Source organism: Mixophyes fleayi, chromosome 1 (assembly GCF_038048845.1).
Source record: "Mixophyes fleayi isolate aMixFle1 chromosome 1, aMixFle1.hap1, whole genome shotgun sequence".
NCBI lineage: Eukaryota > Metazoa > Chordata > Amphibia > Anura > Limnodynastidae > Mixophyes > Mixophyes fleayi.
Genome location: NC_134402.1, coordinates 435,821,394 through 435,839,688, shown reverse-complemented (window position 1 = coordinate 435,839,688; position 18,295 = coordinate 435,821,394). Strand labels below are relative to the sequence as shown.

Sequence of the window (18,295 nt, the reverse complement as noted above, 5' to 3'; positions counted from 1 at the left end):
ACAGCACTCTAATGTAAAACGTTTCAAATTACAAGGTTCAAACTGTGAAAGCAAAGTTTAAGTTGTCAGTTCTGCCGTCCAACCCCTCTCATTCAACCGAAGGAAAAGTCCTGGGAACAGAGCCTATGAACTATTGGCAACCTCCATTTTTATTCCTGGCTGTGGTCTCCAAACGTAATTCGCGTCGCAGTGACGTCACGCGTCATTCATCAGCACGAGGCTGTATACGAAGCCGGACACGGGCTCTGAGCTGCTCGGTTCAACCAAACTTACTAGCACTGCCCTCTGATTGGCTATCCCTTGACAAGCCTCTTTTTTCATGGGCGGTGCTGGTCTCTTATCTACCTATCATAGGTCAATTCGTTATTTGTGGCTCCTCCCTTTTGAGTCACCGGGTTAGACTGTCTTTTTCTAGCTGCCGGTTGCATCAGCTGGGTGATCGCCGCTTAGTGTGACAGTGATGGCTGAGAACGTGGCTGCTCAGATGGAGAACATGAGTCTGAAAAAGGTAAGGAGGCGGGAAGCCGGGCTGTTAGTCTGAGCCATGTGTCTGCTAGTCTGTGGTCCTGCTCCTGGTCCTAGTGCCAGAAACTGGGTGGAATGGTAAATAATGATAAAGGTGTATTATAAAAGGGGTGTCCAGTCTCCCTGCTCTCCATGACCAGACCATTCACGTAGTGCCACAAAGGGTTGAGCTGGAGAAGTAGGGGGGTCCTGGGTGTTGAGCTGGAGAAGTAGGGGAAAGGGGGTCCTGGGTGTTGAGCTGGAGAAGTAGGGGGGTCCTGGGTGTTGAGCTGGAGAAGTAGGGGGGTCCTGGGTGTTGAGCCGGAGAAGTAGGGGAAAGGGGGTCCTGGGTGTTGAGCTGGAGAAGTAGGGGAAAGGGGGTCCTGGGTGTTGAGCTGGAGAAGTAGGGGAAAGGGGGTCCTTAATGTGGAGCTGGAGAAGTAGGGGAAAGGGGGTCCTGGGTGTTGAGCTGGAGAAGTAGGGGAAAGGGGGTCCTGGGTGTTGAGCTGGAGAAGTAGGGGAAAGGGGGTCCTGGGTGTTGAGCTGGAGAAGAAGGGGAAAGGGGGTCCTGAATGTGGAGCTGGAGAAGTAGGGGGGGTCCTTGTTGTTGAGATGGAGAGTAGGGGGCCCTGGGTATTGAGCTGGTAAATCTTGCACCTTGATGTTGTCAGTTCTGCATCAGTGTTATTATTTAATTACATGATTATCATGAGAGTTATTATGCAGTTACACCTCATTATTAGCCATTCTCTCTTCCGCTGGAGCAACTGTATCCTTTCTACCACCACCTGCTAGACCACTTTAATCACAAGGACCCTTGAGGTGTGCATCAAAAACATGGATTTAGCCTTTGTGTGAATGGGTTACTGTTTGAAGCTAAATGTCCATTTTATAAATTCGCAATGGTAAGTGCCCAAATCCTACTTTTATACCTAACTCTTGTTTTACAAATACATTGCACTGTCAGATGCGTGTAAAACCGAGCCTGGGAACGTTTACATGTCATAAAATAATTTGCTTATCTTACAGTGTACATATTTACAAAATACACATTTTATTGCACTTGTGTAAAGGCTCGATACTATAGACCAGTGGATCCCAAACTTTTTCTGTTCAAGGCGCCCTTAGGGTTTTCATAATTTTCTTCAAGGCACCTGTAAGCCAGAATAATTACCATGTAATTCCAGCTTTGCTTACCACTGGCCCTGGCCGAGGCACCCTAGTGAGATCACCAAGGCACCCCAGGGAGCCTAGGCGCACAGTTTGGGAACCACTGGTAAAGACTCTTTTACCTGTCTCAGAAAATAGCCTCCAGTATCTGTCATCTGCTGCTTGTGGTTTGGCTTCTTTCCTGTACCCGTTGGTCTCTGCCATGTCATCTTGCTTATTTTGACCCTGAACAGGTGTGGCTCTGCATTGTCACTTCTTCAGACACCTGCTGCTCCAGTCTTCTTTCCTCCTTTCACTCAAGTGGCTGTTTGCATCAGGAGAAGAGGAATAATCAGCAGTTGTCTGTGTGTCAGCAGCTGAGGATGACTCATATGATGTGGGCAGTTAGAGGACCAGTGTAAGATAATACAGAAGGGGGATTATTACCTGAGGAAAATATTCCAGCAAATGTGCGAGTATGTGTGATGCGGAGAGGGTGTTTTTTTTTTTTTTTTTCCATTTGGATAAAGGAGATTATGGCTAATGATGCACTTTAGAATTCTAAACTGTATGTTAAGACTGAATTTATTATTCTAATCTTCATTATTACCAAGGGCACTTATCATACTATGAAAATTCATTTCTCACTGTTATATATATGTAATTATATTCTATTACACACACAGGAACCTGACAGTCCCTCTGTTCTCTCTGCTCATGCCAGGTAGTATAAACACCCGATTCTTCTCACACTACCATGGACAAGCTTCATGAGCACTGCTCACAGCACTCAGAGATTTTTAGTCATAATGTGATCGGAACCTGGCATTTGTACTGCCAACAACATACAGGCTTAGTCAATGAATATCAGGTTTATTTTGCTGATCTGTGCTCAGTGTGCCACTAAAGTTATTAAGAAGCCAACTGCATTGACTAGTTAAAGTATTAAGATTGCTATTCCCATAGTAAACTCCGGCAAATTTGAGGTTCTGTTGATGATGTAGCTGGAGATTAGTTAAGAGATGTAGGGAGGTGCGAGATTGCTGAGGGCTTTGTAGGTGTATCCTTTGTGAGATGAGGAAGTGGAGCCCGTCTGTTCGGTGGTAGACCACTGAGGAGAGTGTTGCAATAGTCTAGTTGGGATATGATTAGAGTACGCACTGATATTGTAGTAGTATCATACATGAAAAAGGGACTGATACAAGAGTACATGTACTGTCTGCTTTAATAACTATAAGGTACTTTCACTAGTATAATGAATCTAACAATGATCTCTTGGGAAAATATTCAAATAAACATCTTCAAAGGAGAAGGGACTTTTGGAAAATGTCATTTGTATGACTGCCCAGTGAGTCAGTGCCACCACACCTATTGGGTGTTTAAAGCATTGCACAGGTGTCAGCTGATCCACCTACAAACAGACCTGTTTGGTCCTGCTTTGACCTCATCAGTGCAGGGCAGGTTGTTTTGGTCAGCAGTGTGAAGAGAGCTGTAGAATCAACCTTGCTAGCATCAGAGAGAGACTTGCAGGCTAAACTCCTTAGTAAAAATATTAAAACGAACCTCTCCAAAAGGAGAATGGAATTCTGGAAAATGCCATTTACATGGCAAAGTATATATAAACAGATAGACTTCTTAAATGTACAGTGAAATTATTGGATGTCCCATACCATCAGGATTGAAATTGATATAAATGTTACCCAGTCACTCCATAAGTGATTACCTATAAAACATGAATTTGAATGGTGTTTTGAACATTTTTGTGTACCAATTGGTAATCCCCATAACCCTGCTCCCCTGGAGGTCACAACAATGTTCCTACATCTATATATAATATTATGATGCCATAAGGAAATTGAGTGTTTGGGTAGAGTTGTGTCTTATTGCTCTTATTACTCCATAATTTGCGTTTTTTACTTGTCGGGCCTTTAGCTTAGATCAAATGTAATAGTGTCCTAGAAGGCCTTGGAAACCCTCTTGATAAGGAGAGGCTGCCCTGTTCCTCTTGCCAGGAGGCCATCAGCCTGAATGGCCAAGGTACTATGTGTCCCCGCAGTCGCAACCTGGAATTGCCAGAAAACCATAGGCTTTGCAGTGCCACTTAGCATGTACTCCACTTTTCTGCATCGCTTCTTTTGCCCTAGAGCCGGCCAGGAAGATTTTGATTGCTTCAGCTGAAGGCTGGGGCTGCTAATCATAGCATTCTTTTTTTTTTCTATCCCATTCTGTCACCAGATTGATGGGTGCTGTTCACCTTACTTGTTCAGTGTCCCAGTTTTCCGGGAGCTGATGTGTCTCTGCCTCCTCCTTCTGACGGACGTAAAGAATCCAGATCTCTAAGTGAAGCTTTGACAGGTCCCCAGACAAAGGGACCCCAACTTAACTTTGCAGCAAACGGGAGTCTGAATACCTTTGTCCCTGTTGAGGCTTTCTGGCCCCGGAAGTCAGGGTGGGGAAGGCGGCCCTCCTCTTTGTAGGACTGAATGACCGTAAGAGCTTTTGTGCACTTGGGTGGTTTGAATGCACGTGCCCCGGACAAACTTCCTATTTACTGTATAAGTCACACTGTGAGTTGGCTAATTCTGTGTCATTATTTACATTTTTGATTTCTCCTGTTCTTTTCACTCACTGAGTTTTTCCATGTAATCGCCCTGTGCATAAAACAATCCCTCACTTCTAAGGTTCGTAGATTATCATCATCATCATTTATTTATATAGCGCCAACATATTCCATAGCGCTTTACAATTGGGGACAAACATAATAAACTAATAAACAAACTGGGTAACACAGACAAAGAGGTGAGAAGGCCCTGCTCGCAAGCTTACAATCTATGGGGACAATGGGAGATTGACACATGATGTTAAGTCTACATTTTGCATTTTGGCCCAGCCAGACTGCAAAGGTAAAAGTGACTCATAAGCTAAATGAACCCGTCACACAACAATGTTGGTCAGGGGGCAGCCGTCCCGCGTGAAACTGTGTAACAGGCTAAAGGTAGCGAGGTTAAGAGGGTGGCAGAAGAATATTATAAGCTTGTCTGAAGAGGTGGGTTTTCAGAGAACGCTTGAAAGTTTGTAGACCAGAGGAATCTTATTGTGCGAGGGAGAGAATTCCATAGAGTGGGTGCAGCCCTGAAAAAAGTCCTGTAACCGGGAATGGGAGGATGTAATGAGGGTGGATGAGAGACGCAGAACAGAGTTGCCGAGTTGGGAGATATTTTGAGACAAGAGAGGAGATGTATGTAGGTGCAGCTTTGTTGATGGCCTTGTAGGTTAGTAAAAGTATTTTATATTGGATTCGGTACAAAACAGGCAGCCAGTGTAGAGACATACAGAGTGATTCAACAGAGGAAGAACGATTTGCAAGGAAAATCAGTCTTTGGTGTATAATGTGCCTATAACCCTTTTAACCTCGAGTCTTTTCCCTCCACCTGATTTTGGTCATTATGATAATGTTACAGTCATACCACTAGTAATGCATCTTATGATAGTGATGTGTGCAGATACTGGGATGTTCAGCTGACAGACCTCCTCTTTCTGTGTACGCTGCTGTTCTATGGTGCGCTGTGCCCTGTTGACGTAAATACATGTGTTCTTAGTACTACAGAGGTAGAAATTAAATGTGTTTATCCCCCTTGAGAAAAGATGCAAGGCCACCGATATGTCATGTCGGCCATCTTTGGTGTGAGAAGTCATACATGTAGACCAACAAACAGTTGCCAATATGTAAAATAGGGCTTATGGCTCCTGTAAATACCCCTGCTGGTCAGATCGCATCATACATAACTTCTAATTTCTTATTGTTTCTTTTTTGTTTTATCTCCTCAGCCAAACTCCGAACCCGGAAAACACAAAGAGGGGGGAAAAAAGAGCAAGAAGGATGGAGCTGGAGACGGGGGACGTTCTGAGGTAAGGTGTCTGTGGTTAACACCATAACTAAGCTATAAAGATTCGGGTTTCTCAAGTAACCCCCCACAGATCATATTTTGAGGATTTTAATTTGTGGAACCAGGTAGAATAATTCCTGACCTAGACCAATATATTAATTAGCTCTGTTTAAGGTAATACTCAAAATGTGACCCGTTGGGGTACATGAGCCGAGAAGCTTGTTCTGTGCACATTCATGGGTACCCTAAATCCCCGGGATTAGATAGTCATCTTCTATAAAGTACTGAGCATTGGCCTTGCTCTGGGGCCACCTGCCCTCTGGATGACTATGTATAGGTCCTGGAGAACACGTCGGCAGTTCTCTTCTGTACACAGCGATGTCTTTGGACAATGTGTCTAGGAACCATCTCATTGAACGCCTGTGTTTTCCGACGCAGAAGTATCCACAATGAAATCAATGTATTGACATCAAGGAAGACCCGGTTTTTACTTTTTACCTCCCCTTTCGCTTTCTTCCCCACTTCTCCATTGCCAAATGTTCATCACAACCTCTGCCACGTATCCTCTCTATAAAAGAGATGTAAGAAATGATTGTGTTCTACTAGTAATTTAAAAAGGTAATTATTTTGTTATGCTAGCCTTAGTCACACATGTGAATAAAATAAGACAAGATGATGTCACGGGCTGGATGCCACCCCTTAAATTTTTCTTTCCCAGTCCTGGGGGACTATCTGGTGTTTCCAATAATGGACAAGTGACAGATGAAAGTGTGTCTATATGCGATGAATGTCCTTAGTGCTACATTGCTGTTAGATTACCGGTAGTAATCTAACACTATTACAGATGACCAAACATTGGGGGCTTCCCTCATATCTATCAAAAGGGAATCACAGTGGAAAGAAGTGAATATGTGTATGTGTGTGTGTGTATATATATATATATATATGTATATATATATATATATATATATATATATATATATATATATAATAAAGTAATGAAAAATGATTTAAAACATGCCACTCATTCACAAGAGACAGCGTAATCAAGGGCTCCTTTGATTGCCCCAAAAATAATGAAAAATATGTATTTTGTATTCGTTTATTTTATCTGACTACATAATCTTTATAAAATAAAACGCTAACTGTTAAAAATGCTGCCAAAGAAATCCCTATCTTATGAAATAATGAAGTCTAGGACATAGTGATTGTATACAACTTAAAAATTGGACTGGTCATGAATGGGCAAAATGCCTTTGGTTTACGTGGGGGTTAAAATTAATTAAACCCTTTTTAAAAATCAATATTTAGCTTACCTGTGGTATAGTGGCTTGGATTTTGATTGTGGATAACATTGAGTTTCCCCAGTAAGATTCTCTTTCAATAGGATTTTTAAATCTGTCGTATGTCTTCCAGCCTACAATGTGGAGGTGAATATTTTCCATTAACATTAGGCATATTTCGCTGTGCAACGTTCCGCCTTTATTGTGATGAGGTCCTGTATATGTGCTATAGTGATGGTGAAGTGTGATACACTTGGCCCCATCTCAGTCCTGTCACACTGCTTTATAAAAAATCAAATATATTTTTAAGCGTACTGAAGGGGTTAATTTAAAGTAGCAATATCTGAAAAGTACATAGTCCCGTGTCGCTGTCTGTCTTGGGGGTGCCAATCTCTAAAAACAACCAAGTATCAAAAATTCATGGATAGGTGCGACATAGGACTGACCAGATATCAAATGTCCAAATTAAAATAACCAGCATAAATGTTGCAGAGTCAGTGTTACTTTGTATAAAAACTATTTATTACAACATCAAAGGTAAAAACATCACACAATATACAACACTAAAGGTAATAAAAAAAATTCAAAAGACTATAATAAAACCAGTGAATATAAATTAATATCCAAGTGTCCCCATTTCCTCCAAAAGGACAGGTAATCCTTATGCAAATAATGAGCTCTGTATCCTGCAGGAACAGATCACAGGTAAAGTGTTAGAGCTCAGATCTTGTTGGAAACTGTCAGAATGCGGCATACTCCTATGGTCCAAAGTGAATGGCCAGTTCACATAATTAATGGGATGTAAATCACTAATATATGCAAATGTCATAAAAATTCCTGATCTTATTTGTGCATCGTTGGATTCTGTCACAAAGTTAAAATTAAAAATCTGGTGGTAATCATGTCACCGATGCTGACATGCCCGACACGCTTTATTCCTACAAAAACAATCTGAACACTTAACCTGTGGGGTCCACATATTGCCGCTTTAAATGAACCTTTATCTAAGTCGCGCTAACACGTACCCAACCCGAAAAATTATGAGAGACATTGGTAGCTATTTTACCTGATTAGGTGCATTAGTTGTTGGGGGCAATATCCTCCCCCTTAATATCCACCCAAGCAGACAGACGGCCCACAGTTGGGATCTAGCCACGTTTAGCACATCTCTCAAATCTTGTAGCAGTCTTTTTGTATGTTCTTCAAAAGAAGATAAAATGGCAGAAATTGAGATGGACATAAACCTGCTTCTTAGGCTCAATCACGGTTATAAGATTTAACTGACGAGTTTTGTCATTGGAGATATGACTTTCTCAAAGAAGCAGGTTTAAGAAAGGGAACACGTATTTGGGTGTCACTGAAAGGCGGTATCGTTTGGTAAAATACAATGGCTATCTCTTAAAGTACACAGTACTCTATGCTACAGGGAGGCTTAGGGAACATACTTGTAATGCATTGTTAAAGGACATTGACTTTTTATCCTGCTTACTCTCATGGATTGCAACCCCTACTGCATTGTGGAACTATTGTTATTATTTAAGTCGGGGATGGGCTGCATTCTGCCCTAACCTTCTCCTGAGGCCCCCAGCTCCTGCTTTGTCAGATGTTTGTAATAGCTTGTGACACTTGTATAAAATGCCTCCTGATGTTGTTACAGATAGGTGTCTTTCTTTGATTTAATGTATGGTTTTAATTTATTACGGAAATTAAGACACTATGCAGCCCCCCGAAGTGTGTATCAGGTTGCCAATCACTGATATAGGTTTTGCTTTCAGAGTACAAGTAATTAAGTGGCACATATAGACTCCAAAAGAGGGCGTGTCGGTGGGGGGGGGGTGGGAGAGAGTGCAGGAGGGCGTGTCGGTCGGGGGGTGGGAGAGAGTGCAGGAGGGCGTGTCGGTCGGGGGGTGGGAGAGAGTGCAGGAGGGCGTGTCGGTGGGAGAGAGTGCAGGAGGGCGTGTCGGTGGGAGAGAGTGCAGGAGGGCGTGTCGGTGGGAGAGAGTGCAGGAGGGCGTGTCGGTGGGAGAGAGTGCAGGAGGGCGTGTCGGTGGGAGAGAGTGCAGGAGGGCGTGTCGGTGGGGGGGGTGGGAGAGAGTGCAGGAGGGCGTGTCGGTGGGGGGGGGGTGGGAGAAAGTGCAGGAGGGTGTGTCGGTGGGGGGGGTGGAAGAGTGCAGGAGGGCGTGTCGGTGGGGGGGTGGGAGAGAGTGCAGGAGGGCGTGTCGGTGGGAGAGAGTGCAGGAGGGCGTGTCGGTGGGGGGGGGTGGGAGAGAGTGCAGGAGGGCGTGTCGGTGGGGGGGGGTGGGAGAAAGTGCAGGAGGGTGTGTCGGTGGGGGGGGTGGAAGAGTGCAGGAGGGCGTGTCGGTGGGGGGGTGGGAGAGAGTGCAGGAGGGCGTGTCGGTGGGAGAGGGTGCAGGAGGGCGTGTCGGTGGTGGGGAAGAGTGCAAGAGGGCCGGTGGGTGGGGAGAGTGCAGGAGGGTGTGTCGGGCATAGTGCAAGCTTTTCTGCTGAGAATGTGAATGCTGTAATAATGAGAGTCGGATCTAGTAAAGAGTAACCCACTGTAATTAGCAGTCTGCATATTAATAAATCATATATAGGGACACTCACCAATCCCCCTGCAGAATACAATCACATGTAAATGTAGTTATACAAACAATGATCTTGGGGGCTATATTCTCCTGCATGGGCTTTGCAGGATGATTTGGGTGGTGCAGAGGGTCTGACAAATTGGTGGATTTACACATGGGTATATCAACTGCACTCTAAAGGCTGTATAATGATCAGGGGTTGTGGTTTAGCTGATAGCATGTGGAGCATACTTTGCCACACTAAATATGAACATTTATATTTGGGTGTTCAGTTTCCTTTTTTGCTTGATTTGCTTTGATGACCAGTCATGAAATGTATAGATCTGTCTTGGTAATTTTCGTGGCTTTCCATAAACCCTGATCAGTCATATACGTCTGTTTGTCCCTCTATCGGGACTGACAGACATCTGATTATCTTACTGCTGGCAGTACAAAGTATTTTGTACAGAATCTGTAAACATTGGCATAGTCTGACCTCCCCACTGAGCTGGGTCCTGCTGGTTAAGCAGCTGTCGGGCTAGATACACGTATTATTCCAATAATCTCTCTGCCTGCAGTCATTTCTGGATCATTATAGCAGCATTACTCACTTTCTGGATACAATTGTACCTGCCAGGTGTACAACTAGAGGATGGTTTAATCATTCTGCTTCTGCGGAGCCATATATTTTGTGTTTAAAGTGAACCCATCACCTACACACAGTGATGGAAGCGTTATTGTGTTTCATATGTAAACTATGAAGAGACATCATTCCACAGTAGCTGTATTATAAAGTATAACCTCTCCACTCCATTATAGATAGCTGAAGCAACTCCCATATCATTTAAACTTCGACCTGAAGGGATCTGATACAGATCTAAGCTGAGAATGCAGTCATCTGAGCTGCTGTGACATCACCAGTCCCGTCCCTGTGATTGAATCCACACTCTGCATTTATGCAAGTCTTCCAAGCTGTCAGTCACTCTGGTTCTGCTCAATTAGAGAAGCCCACCCCTCCTAACAAGGCAGCGTACTGCAGAGGAGACAGTGAGAGCTATGTGGACTACATGAAATACACTCCTGTTTCTCATGTACATTATTCAATGTGCAGCCTTTGATGCCTATTAATTTGAAGTGGTGGTTTTTCTGGTTCTTTAATGTCAGAATTTTACAGACATTTCATTGAATTATAAATGATTTTTATCTCCTGTCGATTGTTTTTGACGTTTAGATGAATCCTTGGCCTGAGTTTATCGACCAGAGACTCGAAATCTACAATAAACTGAAAGCGGAGCATGAGGCCCTCCTGGCAGAAAAGGCAGCAAAGGACAGCAAAGCCATCAAGGTGACCTTGCCAGACGGGAAGCAAGTGGATGCGGAGTCCTGGAAGACCACCCCCTACCAAGTAGCTGCTGGGATCAGGTACGGAGCAACCTTCGTTTACAATAAGATCATTGATAATGGCCTTATGCTGTCTTCAGTGTTGAAAACTATTGTGTTTCAAGGTGAGATTAGTGACACTGAGTTATTTTGTAGGGGACCGAGTCATCAGCAGGGGAGTGGAAACTCAACTTATTTGTCAATTATATGAAGTTATTTTATTAGCTCTATAGTTTAATTTGATTAATTTCTTACTTTATGTTGGCGTAAGTGAGCTAAATTTAAGAAACTTTTGATAGAACTGTAATGATTTCCACTGCAATGATGCCATTAAACAAGGCTTAAAATTCATGTTGTTCAATCTTCCTGTAACTCACAAATGTATGAGTGAAGATCACAATGTGCCCACTAAACTGGCTTTGAATAGCTAGCTGAGCATGTGTTTTGCTGCTCACTGGTTGGCTTCCTGGTCTAGAAATGCCAGCCAGTTTCTGATTGGTGTCTATGGTACACCTGTATCCAATAGCTGGATCTCCTTTCTTTGACCCTGTAGTCTAGGAACTAGTATAGAATGTGCAAATCTCCTCCTCCAGATTTAAAAAACCCTTTTCAGTCCTGATATGTTCCTGAAAGTTAGACATACAATTATTTTGTGTGTGTTGTTAGCTGTTCTTTCATATAGAGCAGCTTTTCTGTGATTCGTTCTGCTTTTCTCATGATGATCCATATGTTGATTGTCCTACATCTCTTGCAGCCAAGGGCTAGCTGATAATACAGTTGTTGCAAAGGTGAATAATTTGGTTTGGGACCTTGATCGTCCACTGGAAGAGGACTGTAAACTGGAGTTGCTGAAATTTGATGATGAAGAAGCACAAGCGGTAAATACTGAATTATTTATTTCTTGATTTGCCTGGATAAATACCCATTTGTGCATCTAGTCACAATGTAGTATGGCAGGGACTACTGACCCGTGGAGACTTAGCGGAAACATAGTGTGGGGGGAGGGGGGGTTCAATTATCTGCGTTGTTTGGTACTACGGTACCTGAATGTTGCGTATTTCTCCTCCATCTTTTATGGGGGGCAAAGAGAAATCTGCGATGTTGCATCGCCTCGGAGTGCTTTCGGTACCGTTCCGGAGGTGCCCCGCACGTGCCCCCAGCCGACCCCCCCCCCTACGGGTGTTGCACATGTTCAAATAGAAATTATTTTTAAATAACTAATTTAAAAAATATACTGGATAGTGTGTTAAATATACGTTGAGGTTGCATTCCATCATTTTATATAAAATAAGAATAACTGAACTAAACAAGAAACATTGATGCAACAGTAATACAAACATGTCATATATCATAAACTAGAAATGTTTCTATACATTTTGTGGCAGAAAGATATTAAAGGCAGCTTGGTGTTTGTTACAGTGTGTACTTTACAGCTTAGAGTAAAACTCCCATTGTTTACCTTGCTTAATTGGCATAGTTTAATTTTAATGAGGCGCAGAGTGTACTTATTTGTTCTTTAGTAAAAAAAAAAATGTAATGAAATGATATTACTTTTGGTTGTTATACGTCAATGCCTTAAGTAGCGCGTTTCTCCCCTACGCCAGGTATTCTGGCACTCCAGCGCACACATCATGGGTGAAGCTATGGAGCGGGTGTATGGCGGATGCTTGTGCTACGGCCCTCCCATTGAGAACGGGTTTTATTACGACATGTTTCTGGAAGAGGGGTAAGCAATTTCCTGTTTCTTGCAGCCAGTGTCCCGGACAAGCTGATTGGATGAGCTTATGAAAGTCCTTAAAGAGGGTTTCCACCTTAACCTGAATTTAATGTGTCCTGCATCTATTAACACAGTCTTATGATGATCTCTTTTAATTGTATTCAGAGAGCAGCTTTGTGTTGTGTCCGAGGGGGGGAATAACTCTTCCTGATTTGTAAACACATGGCTGCAAAACACAGAGCAAGGTTAGAAAGATACAGTCTCATAGTTGGCAAAAGTGCACAGCCCAATTAGTCATCTGAAGGTGGAAAGCCAGTGTAAGGCTAGGTACACACTGAAGAATTTTCCGACCGATGTGTTATCTCAAAACGATTGTACCTACGACTGAAGGTCCGATCAGTCTGGTGATTCATGCGTACACACTACACATGATTTACCTTCAGATCTGTGCTCTTCATCTGGTCCTCTAGAATTCAGAAAATGATAGCACAATATTCATTCATTCATTCATTCATGCATTCTTGTCACACTGATTAAACCGCCTTGTTATAGCTATCCACATGTCCTAACGAATTTCGTTAGCTTCTGTGACTCTGAAACAAAACATTCTGTCTCGGAACGAACAAATTAATTATTCCTTTTACAGCGCACTCTACATTTATTCACCGGGACATGTCCATTGCTGGCATCGGCTGAAAAGATCACGACTCTGTAAACTCGGGGATCGTGAGCACGAGTGCATACACACTACATGATCGGTCAGTGATTGGTCGGAAAATTATAAACTGTACGACCAACCAAATGAGCCGACACTTTGGAACAACTTTTGACCATCGTGTCAGTATACACACTAACCCGACTTCCGAACGGTTGTATGTCGGCTGATTTGCCCGATTATTGGACGAAAATGGTCCAGTGTGTACCCAGCCTAAGCTATCTGTGCTATTGAACTACCAATGGGAGCTGCCTGGTCTGTCTACCTAGCAAAGCTCTCTGGGAGTATCAATAGTTGGCTATAGCTGCAGTTCATAGTGTGATACCAGGTTTGATTATTAACTCACCAGAAAAGCATTATGGAGAGTATTGTAAAGTTACAGTTCAGTATGTCCCTTTAATGACAGGATTAGTTTTAAAATTGTTTATTGAAAGAAAAGAAAATGACAGTGTAAACTGGACTGCCTGGGTCTGGCTGAATATATTTTCCTCTCCTCGCCCACACTGACGTGTTCTTCCACTGATAACAATCATTTTACTTTAGAGTTGATCTGATATCTGCAGCACCATAAAATGGATTTTTTTTTTTACGTGCAAACAAATGCTGAATGAATTAATGGAGCGGAAACATAATCTACCCTTTGTCTGATTGCTTACATAATACCGAGATACTTTACATAGTGGAGCACATTATCCAGACCTGACAATGATTCAGGGGAGCTTTGAACATTTGAAAACCTCATCCAGCCTGATTACATCATTTATTTAGTTTGCTGGGGGGGGGGGGTCCCATCATCTCTTAGGAATGACATTGGATGATCTATAGCTCATTCATTATTAGAACAATGAAATTGTCCAAGGAAGCCAATTAAAATTACAAATTAATTTCTCTACTTTTTCTCTATATAATATATCTTATACACAGCTTTGTCTGTTCACTTTGTTTTTCTTGTAATTAGTATCTGTACAAATGATGCCTAACACTGGGATACACTGATTATACAGTTGACTTAGCATCTTCACTGATCCTTGATGAGCCAAAACTCTGCCGCTTTCTGTTAGCTCCTTGCTGGCATCCGCAGCTGGCAAATGTAGTTTCAGTTAGATGATTTTTTTTTTAACTTTTTAATTTTTTTTTTTTATTCTATATTACCTGTACACTGTGGAGGCATTTTGTGATTTAAACCAGCCTTTAGGAGAACCCAATTCACTAGGAAGCGGTGACTAAACCACAAATGGCCTCTGTGATGTCATCGTCTTCGGGTGCATTCTCCGGATGCTCGTTGCAACCCACTAAAATGGCTGCCTTCTAGAAGTGCCACGGGGATGCCACGGATTCCAAATTAATTGAAGAAATATACTATTTAGAAAGCAGAGTTAGCCTACACACAGTATCGGCAGCCATTTTGTGGGTGACTGTTTAAATTCATAGCTTGTTAAAGCCAAACAAGTTTTGTACCATCTAGGAAAGCAAAAGTGGGAACTTGTGTATCCCTGAGGTAAAATAAAATTAATATAAATACAGATAATTGAGGTTCTCTGCAAGGAATGATTTGTGCCCATATATATCACTGAACGTTTATACCGCAATAAAGGTAAGCTGGACACTACTTATAACTGTTGTGTTTCCCTCTATGTACTTTAAAGGCACTGAACTGATTAAACTGTAATCTTTCTGTTGGGTAATAGCATTGTAATGTTTGTGTCTCAGGGGGGTGTCCAGCAATGACTTCACCAGCCTGGAAAATCTGTGTAAAAAGATTATGAAAGAGAAACAGCAGTTTGAGCGGTTGGAAGTATCTAAAGAAACCCTGCTGGAAATGTTTAAGGTAAAGCTGAAAATCACTTCATTTGTCACTGCAGCCCATATGTTCTATGGCCACATTTCAAAATGGTGGAAGCAGAACGTATGCTGTAGCTCGGCAACCAATTAGATTTTGTCTTTCAGTAGTCTGACTACACTAGAAGCTGATATCTGATTGGTTGCTATGGGTTGTAGCACATGACTGATCTTCACAATGTGTAATTTAAGTTCCATATCCATTTTGTAGGTGCTTTTTTGTCAAAGCTAAGAGATATTATGTATTCACTAAACTTATTCACCGTTTGGGTGACCAGAATAGATATCAGTGGGAAGTAGACCCTCTGTACCTGAGGGGTCTGTGGGAATTTATTTGCATACTATTTAAAAAAAGAGCAAGTCCCTTTTGTATTACCACTGTGTCATACCTCCCAACATTTGGGAATCTGGCATCGGGACAGGGGGTGTGACAAAGTCACAATGGGGCTTGATCATACCCCTGAGGCCTGAGGGTGTGCCTAATGCTTTTGAAGTACTCTCCTCTAAACACCATCCATTGCTGTGCGCATCTGTGCGTGCGGCATCTGTTCACCGCTGCTCTGCAATGGAGACGAGCAGCGAATGAGTCCTACCTGCCAAATTTCCCACCCACGGGACAAAGCTGTCCTGAGCGGAATGGTGGGCCTGCCCCGTGTAAATGGGGATGGTTGGAAGGTATGTTTTATTATACATATGTGATCAAAGGCTTGTGTCAGTGCAGTGATGATGAATGGAGACTTTCTAGGCCTAATGCTGAGTTAGGAGCAGACCAAAAAAAAAAAAAAAAAAAGCAATTTTGGACCATGATGCGTTGCACGGGGCATCTCCTATCTCTAAAAATAAAGCTGTCCAGTAATTGTGTGCTGCTTGTAGAAGCAGTCAGTATTTCCTTGCATGCAAGAAAAATAAATGGACATAAATGGATTTATATCCCCTGCACTGCAACATGGTTTGTCCTGGAGCAATGCTACCCACCACTTTTTATGTATATATTGCTGACCATCATATTGCTATTGTACAACAGAGAAAAAGACCACTACGCAACTTGTGGCCAACTATTTGAAACCACTTGGAATGTAAGCTCTCTGAGCGGGGTCCTCCATTCCCTTTGTTTTCATGTCTGCATTTATTTTGTCTGCCTTGTATGTCCTTGTTTTATATATGTCCCTGTTTTATGTGTGTACTGTTTTCCCTACTATACGGCGCTGCGGAGCACTGTGGCACCTTACATATCTATGATAATAACCAGTTTATACTAAACATTGAAATGGCAACTTAACCTAAACTGTTAGTTACCTTATATAAAGGGACTGCAAATGACAGACAAAAATATTACTTATTAAACTAATTTTAATAACTCTAATCAGAGAGATTTCTTTTTTTCTTGTCTACCTTTTTGTGTTTAATCCTATTGGAGGATCCGGCAATAAGCTTTTAACAGGCTGCAATAGCTTGTGATCTGATAACAGATGACAATAGCTTGTGGTACTGTGGTTTATTGATTTCACCATGTAGGTAGAAGTTTTAGAATGTCCTCTTCTGTATGCGAATCTTTTATGATGTCTCTTCTGCTTTTGATATACACAGCATATTAATCGATTAAGCAGATACAGTCGTTTCAGACTTAGAAAGGGTGTGGAGGACAGTGTAGGAAGATATATTTGGTTTAATTATTCCTGCAAATTGAATATATTGCTATGAGTAATCCTTGCAGGATAAACTAGTCCTGAAAATCCACCCAGTTTCCAGGATAACCCTGTCCGTGATTAATCCTCAGTCAGGCTGGATACAGATCAGTGTTTTGTTTTTTCTGTCTGAGCAATTAGTATTATGTACAACGATGTCGGTATACAATTGAAGATTCCTCCCTACATTAAAAATTGTTCATACAATCTGATTTTTGTTGTATCAATCTGTGGAAGGCATACAATCAAATTGAATAAACAATAAAAAAATAAATCAGATTGTATAGAATTCAGATTGCATTACGCAAAAATGTTAAGTAAAATATAAGGTGATTGCTTCACACACATCACATTAAGGGGCCGATTCAATTCTGCCACGAATAACGCGCCGATGGCAGTTTTACTGTTATTATGGTAAAACTGCGCATAATTACCCTTAATACGGTAATTTCAACGCTGGATTTTTACTCGTGGCTCCCTGAGCTGCGAGATGAAATCCAGGTTAAAATTACCGTATTAACAGTGATACTGTTAATGCCGCGTTATTCGCAGCAGAATTAAATCGGACCCTAAGGGTCAATACAGATAACTTTCATAGGAACTTTTTACCCCAAGGACTATGCACAGGACACGCGGTCACCCCCTAAGGTTACAGGAGAGGAAATTTCACAACCAGCAAAGGAAGGGGCTCTTTATAGTAAGAGCAGTCAAGATATGGAATTCATTGCCAGGGAAGGTTGTGATGGCAGATTCAATAGATATGTTTAAGAAAGGGTTAGACCAATTTTTAGCTGAAAAGTGTATCCAGGGATACGACCGTTGATTAAAATGAAAGATAGTAGTGGATATAGGGTAAAGATAAGACTGCAATATTGGGTCTGGGGGGATTTTCACAATTGAAGCAGATTGGCGGTTGCCAATCTGTTTCTGGCTGGGACTATTAGACGAGCGATGGAGCAGCCACCAGGGCTCCGGTCAGGGGGCGGAGCTAGTTGGCTCAAGGCGATAATGCAGCTTTAAGTTGCAAAGTTTTATGATCATTTAGTGGTCCTAATACCCCTTTCTTTACACTTTGATTTCAATTCCATGTTTATTGATAGTCGTTTTGCAAATAATCTTGACCTTTTTTATTTTTTTTTCTCCATTTCATCGTCAAGTAAAATTTTGTTTTGTTTTTTTTCTTCATTTTTTTTTCTCTAATAGTACAATAAGTTCAAGTGCAGAATCTTAAATGAAAAAGTGGACACTCCAACCACCACCGTATACAGGTAAACCGTGTGTTCTAGAATGTTGTATTGTAGGTGTTAGGGGTTGTTCCCCTACAGACCAAGGGTCACTGCCATTTTGAGTGGGATTTCTTGAGCCTTTTGTGAAATAACGAAAAATATATAAATCGCTGTGCAACAAGCCTGCAGTTTAATGATCGTTATTATATAGTGTACATAAAAGGACGTAAAGTCATACAAGGTATTGTATATTATAATTAAGAAATACATAATTATATTATGGGTAACCCTAAAATAGTTGAGGCCACTCAGAACGAAACCCTTAGTATTCATTCCATTGGAA

General features: G+C 41.9%; 1 protein-coding gene across 1 annotated transcript in view; it reads left to right on the top strand.

Annotated features, from left to right (window-relative positions):
- The first annotated feature begins 385 nt into the window (after positions 1-385).
- Positions 386-18,295, top strand: part of TARS1 (threonyl-tRNA synthetase 1) — a 43,330-nt gene continuing 25,420 nt past the window's right edge. The window contains exons 1-7 of the mRNA XM_075184617.1: positions 386-508; positions 5,482-5,562; positions 10,622-10,812; positions 11,525-11,648; positions 12,375-12,496; positions 14,913-15,030; positions 17,930-17,994. Coding sequence (XP_075040718.1) covers positions 461-508; positions 5,482-5,562; positions 10,622-10,812; positions 11,525-11,648; positions 12,375-12,496; positions 14,913-15,030; positions 17,930-17,994 — 749 coding nt within the window. The 5' untranslated portion in view covers positions 386-460. The remainder of the gene's footprint in view (positions 509-5,481; positions 5,563-10,621; positions 10,813-11,524; positions 11,649-12,374; positions 12,497-14,912; positions 15,031-17,929; positions 17,995-18,295) is intronic.